Source organism: Mustela nigripes, chromosome 4 (assembly GCF_022355385.1).
Source record: "Mustela nigripes isolate SB6536 chromosome 4, MUSNIG.SB6536, whole genome shotgun sequence".
Taxonomy (NCBI): Eukaryota; Metazoa; Chordata; class Mammalia; order Carnivora; family Mustelidae; genus Mustela; species Mustela nigripes.
Window position 1 is genome coordinate 137,856,924 of NC_081560.1, and position 12,014 is coordinate 137,868,937.

General features: G+C 57.0%; 2 protein-coding genes across 2 annotated transcripts in view; one reads left to right on the top strand and one right to left on the bottom strand.

Moving 5' to 3' along the window:
* CDH23 (cadherin related 23) overlaps positions 1 to 12,014 on the top strand; it is a 394,117-nt gene that overhangs the window by 296,909 nt on the left and 85,194 nt on the right. Inside the window, exons 28-29 of the mRNA XM_059397665.1 lie at positions 8,135 to 8,195; positions 8,923 to 9,071. Coding sequence (XP_059253648.1) covers positions 8,135 to 8,195; positions 8,923 to 9,071 — 210 coding nt within the window. The remainder of the gene's footprint in view (positions 1 to 8,134; positions 8,196 to 8,922; positions 9,072 to 12,014) is intronic.
* Positions 506 to 7,085, bottom strand: C4H10orf105 (chromosome 4 C10orf105 homolog). Its single transcript, XM_059395839.1, has 2 exons — positions 7,003 to 7,085; positions 506 to 2,960 (listed from the first exon to the last, which is right to left on the bottom strand). The coding sequence occupies exon 2, from the start codon at positions 2,953 to 2,955 to the stop codon at positions 2,584 to 2,586; it is 372 nt and encodes a 123-aa protein (XP_059251822.1). The 5' UTR covers positions 2,956 to 2,960; positions 7,003 to 7,085; the 3' UTR covers positions 506 to 2,583.

Consider the following 12,014-nt stretch of genomic DNA (forward strand, 5'->3'; position numbering starts at 1 on the left):
CCTGGAGGCCTCCGTTGCTGGGGCCAGGGGGTGGGGGGCAGGCCTGAATCACCCTCTTCACCAGCTGTGGAAGCGGAGGCTGAGCCAAATACAGCAAATCTGGGCCTGTCCGTGGGGGCAAGCTCCCAGCATCGGGAGGGGCTGGAAGTGTGTCCCGCTCGCTACGTCAGGGCCAGGGGCCTGGCAGGGAATGGGCTGGGAGCGGGGTGCCGACTTCCAGAGGCCCAGAGAATCCAGGAAGCTCCAGGGATTTGCCAGAGGCTGAAGGACTGTTCCAGAAGGAGGAGGCGGGAGGTTCTCTTCCTCTGGGGCTCGGCTGCTCCTCTAGCCTCACACCTGCCCCATTCACCAACAGTCTCCCGGGACCAAAGTGGAGGCATGCTGGGGTATGTGGCCAGTGCTGTGAGGGCCCCTCTGTCCATCCCCAGCTTTTCAGTTTCCTTCAGGCCCTCCGGGAAGCCTTGCCCCACCCCCCACCCCTCCACCCCACCCCCGGCCTCCAGGAAGAAAGCACCTAGTGTTGGGCCGGTGACTCTAGGCCCAGTTCATCCTGGGGTGTGTCAGGGAGGCTCTGGGAAGGGAACCAGGTTGAGGGTAACAAGCTGAAGGGGAGAGGGTAACGAACGCCCGTGGAACGAGGCCTGCCCCACTTTCTAACCCTGAAGAATTAGTTTCTATTTACACAACACGACACAGCCTGAAGTCCTAGAGCTCAGGAGTGAGACAGGGCAGCTCCCAATCTCCCCGTGCCTAAGGGAGAAATCAGGCATTAGTGACTTCTTCAAGGCCCTGGAAGTTTCTGGCAGAGGCGGCCTCACTCTTTGTGAAGGTACAGTGGGCCTCACCAGCATGCTTGGAGACGGAGCTTCTGTTTAGGGGCATGTGAAGGATAAAGATTCCCCCTGCAAGACTCCTTAAGCTTTGAGGGGTGGGGACACACCCAGCTGGCCCACCCTTCACTCAGGAAATAGAGACGTTGTTCGTACTTCTGTGCCTAGAGCTGGTGATGTGAGAGGGTGGAGGTGGTCCCGCTCTCTGCAAACTCCCAGAACCTAGGAAGGAGGAGACATAGACCTGGGTTGCCCACACTGTTGAGTAGAAGCGATCCCTGCTGTCCCTCTGAGAGATGGGAAGGGTTCCAGGCAGGAGGTGGCTTTTGGCTGGAGACCAAAGATGGCCTCACAGAGAGGGTGCCTTGTGCAGCGTAAGCCACAGCCTGGGGAGGGTAGGTTGTTCAGAACTTCTGGAGTCTTGGGTCAAGGTGAGGTGGGAAAGATAGTTCAGAGCCAGCTCCCAGAAGGCACTGAATGTCAGACTAGGGAGCTCTGGCTTTCTCTACCCAGCAGTTGGAAACCAGGGATGGTTCTGGAGCTGGAACCACTGGGAGCAAGGGGCAAAACTGGAGCTCAGTCTTGGAGAAGACCCAGCTAACTGCACCATGAGTCGAACAAAGCACGGGGGAGCTGGGGCAGCCCATGGCGGGGCACCAGGTGGCCCTGGCCAGCTGACTCTCTGGAGCAGGAGGTAGGCAGCTCAGAACCCCTCTGTCCATTCTCCAAATCTGGGAGTCAGAGTGTCCAGGCATGGCCCCGTGGGGAGAATTTGGGGTTTTGGAATGCTGAGACGTCCACTCCAGAGTGATTTTGCTTTGACAGGTAGCCAGTCAATGACGCAATTGCCAAAAACTCAAAGAGAGCAGACCTAGTGTGCTCCAGACCTGAGGTGCTGTCCTGGAGAGGTCTGGACCCTCCTACCCCAAAGGGAGATGTCTCTGCCCCCGGGTGAGGCAGGAGCACTATGACATGTTCTCAGAGTCCAGCTGGCATCACTTCTAGCTCCTGACATTGCTTCCCACCACTCTGATAGCACAGGTCCTGGCTCTCAAGGAGCTCCTTAACCCATTCTCAGCCCCTTCCTGGTCCATAGTAATGTCAGCACCTGCAAGGTGGGTGGGGCCACCAAGATGGCTGCCAAGATGGTTACCAGCTGGGTATTGTTGAGAGCCTCCTGCTTGCTCTCCTCCCAGTGGGCACTGGGGATCTCACCCACCACAAGGGTGCTGGCAGCTCCCGGGGATTTCAGGTGAATACTGGTAGGGCGCAGGAATTCCAAGGAGAGAAACCCCAGGCTTTCATCTTGCCTAGGGCACTGAGTTGGTGCAGAGAGAAAAACGGTACCTTGCCCGCCATGTGGGCTGAGTATTTTGCTTGCCTGGAGGGAACCCTTGGCCATTTAGCAACTCCCACTGGAATCCACACTTGGCTTTGGCACCTGGAGGGTGAGCAGGACTTCTGTCGGTGTCTGGGAGCCAGAGGGGAGGGTACCAGGGGCCGCAGGCTGTACCGTCTGGCCCCCCAGTCAGCCTAGTGGTCTTTTAGCAGGCAGTAGCTGAAGGGTCTGTAGAGAAGCCTGTATTCCTCCTAGGGCAGTCTCTGGGAAAGGCCATGGGCCCAGGGACACAGGGGACCACTGGGGCTGAATGTGTGTCCCACGTCCTCTGCAGCCCCTGATTCCAGGCTCTGTCCAAGACAGGAGGGTCCGAGGGTGGGTCCCGTGTGGGTCCTGGAGGGCAGGGCCACCCTGTCACATTTTGGTGGATTCTGTGCAGTCACAGTCCCGGCTGTCATCACAGCCCGGCAGGGGGCGTCGGGGAGCAGGCCTGCCCCTGCGGAAGCTGTGCAGGGAGCGGCGCAGAGAGCCCAGGCGCTTCCAGAGCCGGAGCTGGGGCTCGCTGGGGCTCCCAGGGTGGTGGGGCATGCACTCCCGAGCCCGGCGCTGCGTTGGGTCCAGCGCTGCCGGTTTGCAGAGGGTCATGAACAGCAAACAGCTGGCCAGCAGGAGGAAGATGCAGGCAAGGGCGATGAGCATGGGGAGGGGGTCTGCTGCCTCTGTGCTGCTGCTGGGAGTGACAGGAGCTGTGAGGAAGGCCAGGGGGCTGGGACCCTGTGTGCTCATGGCTCCTGTAACAGGAAGGGGACAGGAGCTCAGAGGCAAGTCAGCTGAGCCCAGGGGCTGGAAAGGGAAGGGAACATTGATGGGGGCTGGGGGCTGCTAACCTAGCTGTAGATGGCATCGTGGCCATATTACAGGTTAGAACAGGGAGGACCAGAGAGGCTGACAAGTCTCAGGTCACATAGCAGGAAGTGATGAAGCTGGTCCCGAACTCAGGTCCTCTTTCTGCTATATCCCCTGCCCACCTGCCCAGAGGAGACAGAAGGGTACTGCCTCTTGGCATTGCAAAATCAATTCTTGTGCCTAAAAACCTGGGGATGTCTGGCCAGCTGCATCAGTAGGTTGCTCCCTGGCCCGGAACGAGTCCTCAGTTATAGGGTGCTACAGCTGGCAAGGACCCTGACAATCATCTAACACCGGGGCTGCCAACTGGGGGCCCACAGGTATGTTTCATTGGGTCCTTGAGTCTAGTGTTTTTATAAATTTCAATTAATTGTGAATATTTTAGAAGTCACAGACCAAACCCCAAGAGATTTCACATAAGATATCTGGCTTCTCTGGAAATCCCGGAATTTCAACAGTGGCAACACAGGGCCAGTTGGTGCCTGGCACCCAGGAGCAAGGTCGAGTAGCAGTTGTCCCCTTCAGACAGGTGTCTGGCCCCCAGATCACCATACTCCATGGCAGATCCATATTCCATCTGCCCGTTCCCATGGGCATTCCGGTTGGTGCTTCCCAATGCAGCCCAGCCTGCTCCCATGACAAGTAAGGAATCTGAGACCCCAACGAGAGAAGGCCAAGCCCAGACCCACACTGTGAGCCATGGCTGAGCAAAGGCCAGAAGCAGGTTTCCTGACTCCTGGCCCTGTGGCTCCCCAGTCCTCTGGGATCACGAGCCGCTCTTAGAACAGGTGAGAAATAATTGACAGAGAGCCACAGGGTTCACGAGGTGGGGCTCAAAACACACCCCTCCTCACCAGACACCAGTTATCTGCTTTCACTCAGGACCAGCCCACTAGAGGGAGCTCACCAGAGGATCTTTGGAGGTGGAAAATCAGGCTGAGCTTCTGGTTAAATATATCTGGAGTTGCAGATGAAAATACCTAGAGGGCTTGGCCAGTAGGTAACATGTGGCCACAGAGGGCAGGTGGCAGGTCTACACAGAGAGGGCCCTCAGGGAGGTGGGGGTGCCTCGGCCAGGCTGATGAAACACGGGCTCAGTTTGGTTGGTCAGCCCTTCCTGTTTCCCAAGAGAAGCCAGAAATTGCCAGGATTTTTTCAGGCAGATGTTCCTGACATTTAAATGTTGACAACTGTTTCAAATTTGGTTAAAGCCAGAGACTGGTGGGGGAGGGGGGATATGCTATAAAGTAAACAAACTTGAACCCCCCCACCACCAAAATTTGAAATGAATTTTCAAATATTTGAAACACTAGAACAGGCCACACAAAACACACAGGCTACCTTCAGCTCACAGGCCAGCATGGGTGATCTTTGATTTCTACAAACACAAGACAGAAAAGTACCCAAGAGGATCTTAATAAAAAAAGACGAGGGATAGCAAGTTACTCTCCTCCTCCTCCAGCTCACAGCCTAGAATAAACTTACAGTTGAGTTTCTAGCATGGCTCAGCAGAGTCACATCAAGGCTCTGTCGGTGGGCTGAAATGTGCTGTGCATGTAGGGAACATAGAGGGGATACCCAGCCCCCACCCTCTGGAGCCCCCATCCCTACCCCAAGCACTCACCAGCAGCGGCAGGACCTCACTCCCAGCTCCCTGCGCTCAGCCTCCTTCCTGCCTAGAGCCTTGCCCTGCGCCCAGCCACAGGAGGGCAGTCAGGGCACCCCCACCCCCACCGCCCACCCATTCCCTGCCATCACTCCTTCCAGGCTTTCCAGACAGAACATGACCCCTCCCAACTCCAAGCTGGAAATTTTGATGCCCGTCTAGCTGCCCATGGCCTCTGCCTTTCAGGCATCGGGCCTGGAAAGCACTCTGGCTGGGCAGCTATGTGAGGTTTGGCCCGCCCTTGCCTATGAGCGTGGAGAAGCGATAGGATGTGCCCACACCATCTCCCACAGGGAGAAAACTGTCCCTCTTTCCTGCCGCCCAGAGCAATATTTGGCTAGGAGGGAGAAAAGGGCAATCAGAAGTGGGGGAGGTCTCAATCCCATTAGTCCTGATAGGACTGTAAGGCCCCCACATGGATCGGGAGATCCTGTTGGGCTAGCAAAGCTGGTCCAGACTTCAGTCCCCACGGAAGCACTTGAACAAAAAAGATAAATGAGGCTGTAATTAACATTTTAGTAGTTTTCTTAGAAGCAAGAGATTCTCAAGTGCTTGAAAATTTCAGGCCACCCTCCTTGGAACCCGTGGCAAAACCAGCTGCCAGCCCCTTTACAGGCCCTCTGATCCAGCAAGGGCCAGCTGCTTGCAGAGAAAAGAGGCCTCTACCAGACCAAGGCTAGGAATAGTCTTGAGGGGCAGTTAAAGCTTACCCTTGCTCACAAGCCAAAGGCACACTGGCAGGCCCTGCTCTGGACATATCACTTGCAAGTTCATTCTAGAACCTTCTTTCTTCCCTCAGAACTCTGTAGAGCAGTGCTGGCTGCAGCACAGGGGCTAACCTCAGAACACATCTTGCTATGTGGCTTTGGGCTAGTCACTATCCTGCCCTGGGCCCTGTTTCCACTTTCTACAAAAGCAGAGGGATTCCCCAGGCCTGAGCGTACCCTCACATCCTCCCTAGAGTACTCCAACAAGCGCCTGGCCCCACTTTCTTCACCAAGCCTTTTCCTGCAGTCCCCGAGCACTGACCTTAGAGCCAGCGCTCAGCAGTCCCGAGCTGGGTCGAAAGGTCGTCTTAACTGTCCACGGGAGGGCCAAGGAGCAGCAGGTGCCAACCGTGACCCTCGCCTGCCCTGGACTCTGCGGTGCCCTGTGCCCCTCAGTCAGCCAGGCTGGGCAGAGTGGGCCGTCTTCACTCTCTCCAGCTAGCCCTGGCTTTGTCTGGAAGAGTTTGGGCCCTGCCTTGGGGGAGGGGACAGCCAAGAGGGTAGGGATGGCAACTGGGCCAGGCAGAGGGAGAGGGGAGCCCTGCAGAGGAGCCCGTCACTCCCAAGCCCTCCCAATGCCTCACTCCAGCCGGTCTCCTTGGAGCCCTCGCAGGGGCCCGGGGTAGATGCACTGGGGAGCTACGGGGAGGAGCTCACAGCCTCACAGCCGCTCTCACCTTCCCCCACTGGGTGTCTGAATGGTATGGTCGGCAGCCAGCAGCTTGCTATTCAGTGCCTGCCGGCCTCCAGCCTCTGGGTTACCAGGGAGAGGGGAGAGGGGCTACAGCCCAGCAGCAGAGGGATAGGCCCCGGCTCCGGTGCTCCTCCTCCCCTCCTGGGTCCCTGGGCCCCTCACCGTCCAGGCTTACCCCTTAGCTTCCCAGAAAACTACCTGCCCTTTGAAGGTGTCTGGCTACAGAAGCGAGGGGTCAGAGACATTTTCAAAGGTCCAAGAGCTCTTGGGGCAGAAGGTACAGGATTGAGGGACAGCATGGCTTGCTCCTTATAGTTCTGGTGGGCCCTTGGAGCCCCTCCAGGTGGTGGCTCTCCAGACCTCCCCACAACGTTCACCCCTTCCCCCCGCACCTCCCCACACGCGTCCCCTCCCCCAGCCACCTTTCTTCCCAGAAGCCAGAGCATCCCCTCTGGGGAGGTAACTGTGGACAAGGGCCCCCCTCTCTGGGAATGTAGAAAGTAAGCTTGGATGCGGTAGGTCAGCAGCTGACGGGGGTGGGGACAGCCTCAGTATTGAGTGGGGAATGCAGTTCCACATAACGTTGCTCAGAGAAGGCCGGATGAGGAGATGATACTTGAGCAGAAACCAGGAGAATGTGAGGGAGCGAGCCCACAAGTATCTGGAGGGAGGGCTGGCCGGGGGAGGAAACAGCACACACTTGACATTCAAGATACAAAAGGAGATCAATCGCTGTGGCTTGGGCAGAGCTGGTGAGGAGGGAGTGGTAGAAGGCGAGCTCACGTCCTCTCAGTTCTTACCAGTAGGAAGACGGACTTGCTTTTTTCCTGGGCCCAAGGTCCAAAGTCCCAGCGAAAGATGGATCCACTCTGGATCAGGTTCCTTCTCCCAGACCAGTCACCGCTGGCCATGGTCCATAAGAACATGGCGGCCCCAGTGCGCACCACAGGGTTGCGGGGAGAGGTGGAGAGAGGAGGGCAGACCTGGACGAAGGGAGAGATCCAGGGTATCACAAAGTAATTCACCACCAGCCAAGACTACGTCCCAAGGCCCTGGGTCCTCCCAGCCACATGGAGTGAAGCCTCTTCCTGCCTCGCCTTCCAGGGGAGCAATGTCTCTTCTCACTTCAGGGTAGAGTAGGTGTTCAGTTCTTGGTTGGACAGGACTCGCCGCGGGGCCAGCCGTGACTCTGCCCGCTGCCTCGAGGCTGGACTCCGTGTGGAAAAGGATAAACACCACACAGTATCTCTCAGTGAGAATGGCACGCCCCCGGGTTCCACCAGAGACCACGCAGGAGCCTGAGGCACCGCCAACCGAGGGGAGCGGGGTGGGGTCTGACACTAGACCGGAGCAAATGTGTAGGTGCTTGAGGATGGAGCCACCTGGTAGGAGGTGGGATTTTGGGGCTTCTACAGAGTGGCTGTCACAGGACACAGTGCCCAGCTGGGACTCAGTATGGCGGGAGTGGTTTCAGATCTAGAAAGTGTAGGCAAGAAGCAGCCCCTCAATCCAGCCTCCTGCCCCCACCCCCACCCCACTGGGACAAGGCTCCTGGGATCTCAAAAGGCTGAAGGAGGGAAGCAGGTTCCTATGGGCTGACCCCGTGAAGTCTAGATCTGGAGAGCTACCGTGCCATCCATTATCTACCTTCTCCCCCCATTCTCCCCAAGACCCTCGTGGAGGATCAAAGAGCAGAGCTGGCAGGTCCCCTGCCATACAAGGCAGCAGAGAGCCGTCAACAGGTGTCTTCATGGGGCAAAGAGGCAGACAGACGTATCCTTCTCTCTCATAACCCCAGCTTCTGTGGGAAACCACGGGTTGGCCCGGATGGGCTGGGGGTGGTGTGGAGGGCAGGAGAGGGGCTTCATACACGATCTTCTCTTCTTGTGGGGTGGAATTCTAGGAGTGACCACGTGTCTCTTTCTCCCTCAGCTGAAAGCCACAGACGCGGATGAGGGCGAGTTTGGGCGTGTGTGGTACCGTATCCTTCAAGGTGAGTGGGCACCCCTTAGGATGGCAGAGCTTCTCTGGGCTGCCAGGAGTCTGGGAAGCGAAGCCAAGGGATATCACCCTGACTGAGGGGGGCCTTGGGATAGGGCAGCCCCCAGCAGCGAGCCCCCCGGAGATGGTCATTGGCCCAACATATAGCATGGGACCATCCCTGAACTAATTACTATTGGCCAGAGACTAAAATCTGCTGACTTGCCCACTCTGGAAATCAGGGTCAGAGCACCCTCACACAAAGCATCTGGACTGAGAGTAGAGGGGGTGGATCCCTAAAAGAAAATCAGAGTGCCGATACCCCAAGATGACACAGTGGGTATTGGACTAGCCCAAAGATGTACACAAAAGCATCAGTTCAACCACCCAAAGAATTTGGTTTTAGTTCCTCTTTTTGTAGTGCCCCAGATCCTTCTGAAATATTGAATCCACTGACACGTCTGAGTATGGGAGTATCAAGGGACCCCCAGCCTTCCCATAAGGAGGGTACAAGGCAGGCTCTTGCCCTCTCCCTCAAATCCTTCCAGGTCATGGTAGTGTGAGGCAGATGACTTCTTGCCATCGTGGGCCTCAGCCAGGCTCCCAAGACCTCTGGGCAGGATCAGCCTTCTGAGGGTCAGGGTCTCCCACTGCCCCGTTCCCCCCCCACACACACACACACTATGCCACGAGCATCCCATGTCTTGGAGCGTATGCATCTCCTCTGTCCCTCCACTCAGGTAACCATGGCAACAACTTCCGGATCCACATCAGCAATGGGCTCCTGATGCGAGGGCCCCGGCCCCTGGACCGAGAGCGCAACTCATCCCACGTGCTGATAGTGGAGGCTTACAACCACGACCTGGGCCCCATGCGGAGCTCCGTCAGGGTAAGATGCCGGGGGGGCGGGGTGCGGTGGACCAAGACCACAACCGGCCCAGAGAGGGCCACCAGCCAGGGCCCGGTGGGGGCAGGCCACCATGGATTTAGGTGCTGAATGACCCGAGGCTACAGTTGCGGGAGGGGATGCCGAAGCCCGGCCTGGGATCCCGGAAGTGTCGTTTTGCTCCGAGACTCAGCTTCTCCAGGTGTGGAAGGGGGTCAGTGATACTGCTGTCTCTCCTCGGGGACGAAGGAGGTATCCTCACATTACTAACCCCCCTGCCTGCACATCTCAGAAGGAAATCTCGCAAATATGACCTTGAGATTAGAGACATTGCCAACTAGATCTTACACTTGAGGGAGCTGAGGAGCGGAGGGGTCCCGGGTGATAGAACCTGGACCTGAGCCCCGTCCTCCAACTCCAGGTTCAGTGCATTCTCCATTGAAAGTGTCCCCCAAATATTCCAGTTACCACCCCCAGCTGCCCTGTCAAATGTGTCCTTTCCTGCCCACCTCACTCACCGCGAGCCCCTGCCCCGTGTGTCTGAGATCAAATTAAACCCTCATCTTCCTGAAGGGGCGGAAACAGACACACAGATCTTCCTCCTGGCTGGGCTGGTTGAGGCACTCTTGTGCCCAGTGGCAGAGACATGGCTGAGGGAAATGCGATGACCCCTCAAGGTCACCCCACCCTCCCCCGACTGCACACTCAGCAGCTCCCAGCCCCTGCCCCGGAACCAGGTGAAAAATGAGTCAGAGCCCAGAGGTGAAGAGTAGGAGGAAGATGGGAAAAGCCGGGGTGGGGAGTGAGCAGGGACTTTTCCCCAGGACTGAGTGGAGCACACTGAGCTGCTTATCAGCCCCATCTCCACCACACTCTTTCCCCAGGTTGGAAACAATGAACAGCAGCCCGTGGGGGGTCACCATCATGGGGGGGGGGGGGTGCTAGGGAGTGGGTGACTCAGCCTTGGCCCATCTCCTGCTGGGTTGGCACCCTCAGCTTTGCCCCAGGGGGAGATGGAAAAAGCAGTCTGGGTCCTTACAGCTAGCCCTCCGAGTGAACTCTTCCCTGGGTGGGAATGGCTGAGGGGATCCGTTCCCTGGGGTCAAGTTTCCACCTTGGGGCTGCTCCGGATGATGCCAGGCGCTGGTGAGGGGGTGGTCACACTCAGTTACCTGAAGGTGCACCAGAGCAACCCCACACAGTCCCATTCCCCTGGAGGGCTGTGAATTGCTCACGCACACGCTGATAAGGGCACCCACGTCAGAGGGCGCTCTTTGTGGGGCCCCGCTTCAGGCCAAAGGGGAAATGACATCACCGTAGCTTGGGTTGGCTACCTGGACTTGAAGCTTCCTAATCACAGCCCTCCCTGTGGCCCCCTGGCTCTACACTCTCTCAGGAGCAGGTGGGTACCTCTCTCCAGAGCTACTCCTGTCAGCCTTGACATTGTGACTGCAAACTTTTTTTTAAAATATTTTATTGTTAAGGGGCGCCTGGGTGGCTCAGTGGGTTAAAGCCTCTGCCTTCAGCTCAGGTCATGATTCCAGGGTCCTGGGATTGAGCCCTGCATCGGGCTCTCTGATCAACAGGGAGCCTGCTTCCCTTCCTCTCTCTCTGCCTGCTTCTCTGCCGACTTGTAATTTCTGTCTGTCAAATAAATAAAATCTTTAAAAAAATACATTTTATTTTTAAGTAATCTCTCCCTCCATCGTGGGGCTTGAACTCACAACCCCGAGACCAAGAGCCCCATGCTCCACCCACTGAGCCAACCAGGCGCCCCTAACCACAGACCTTTTGAAACAAAATGGTATACAGTGGGCCAGGATATAGCATAAAACAGCTCAAAGCCAGGCTGGACCAGTCAGTGGGGGGATGGGACACCCAGAAGCACACCTGCTTGCCTACCCTCCTTTGTTCCTTTCCCCATGAACCCTGAGGAATAGTAAATCCTCAAGTGGTACCTAACTGTATGCTTTATGCCCTTGAACTCATTTAACCCTCATAACAGCCCCACGAGGTAGGCACTGTTATCATACCCATTGTATAGAGGAGAAGACTGAGGCAGAGAGGGATTGGCCACCGTGTTTAGGATTGCATAGCAGTAAGGGAAGAGGTGGCTTCACACCCCAGCAGTCCACGCGGGGCTGCTCTCTCAGTCCCTACACTCTGTGGCCTCACATACAGGCCCTGCAGGGTCCGGAGTCTGATGCATAACACCCGAATCATTTTAAGGTAGGAATATATGAGCAAGCACCCAGGGCAGAGGTAGGATAGCCTTTGTCGGACAGAGCCCCTGCCCCTCTGAGCCCCCACGAAACCTGGGGACTTCCCTGAAGACAGAATGGGGACTCCAGCTTTGCCCCAGATTCATTTGCCCTGCAGAGATGGCTTCTGGGGACCAACCACAGTCTCCAGTTCCTGCTTTCGAGACCAGGGACAGTGCAGACGAGCACCCAGGAGCAGGGAGTGAAAGGCCCTCCTAGAGACGGGGGCCTCACCTGCACCGTGCAAGCATGCATTTACACGCACTCACATCTCCTGCCCTGACTCTGCCGGAGGGCACAGCACGACACAGACAGTGGGGCTGCTTCTCCAGGGTGGCCCAGGAGCTCAGTAGCTGAGCCCTCCCGCTTTTAAGAACTTGGCAGACCTGTGTGTTTCCTGTACATCTGTGTGTCTCAGGTTTGCAAACCACACACCATTATGCCTCCTGTCTCTGCTGCTAAAAACAAGGCTGAAACCGACAAAAGGACAGTGGCGTGGAGCCAGCCCTATGGAGCATGGGCCACACCCAGGCTCCGTGCCACACACGCCCCTTATTGTCCTGGCCCATCGGCCCTGCTTGTGCCCCTGCGATCCCTGGAGTAAAGGCCAGTTGGACAAGCAGACTCAGGAAGGGGAAGGCTCAGGGTCTTGAAAGATGGATGGTTAGTTTCTGTTTACAGCAAG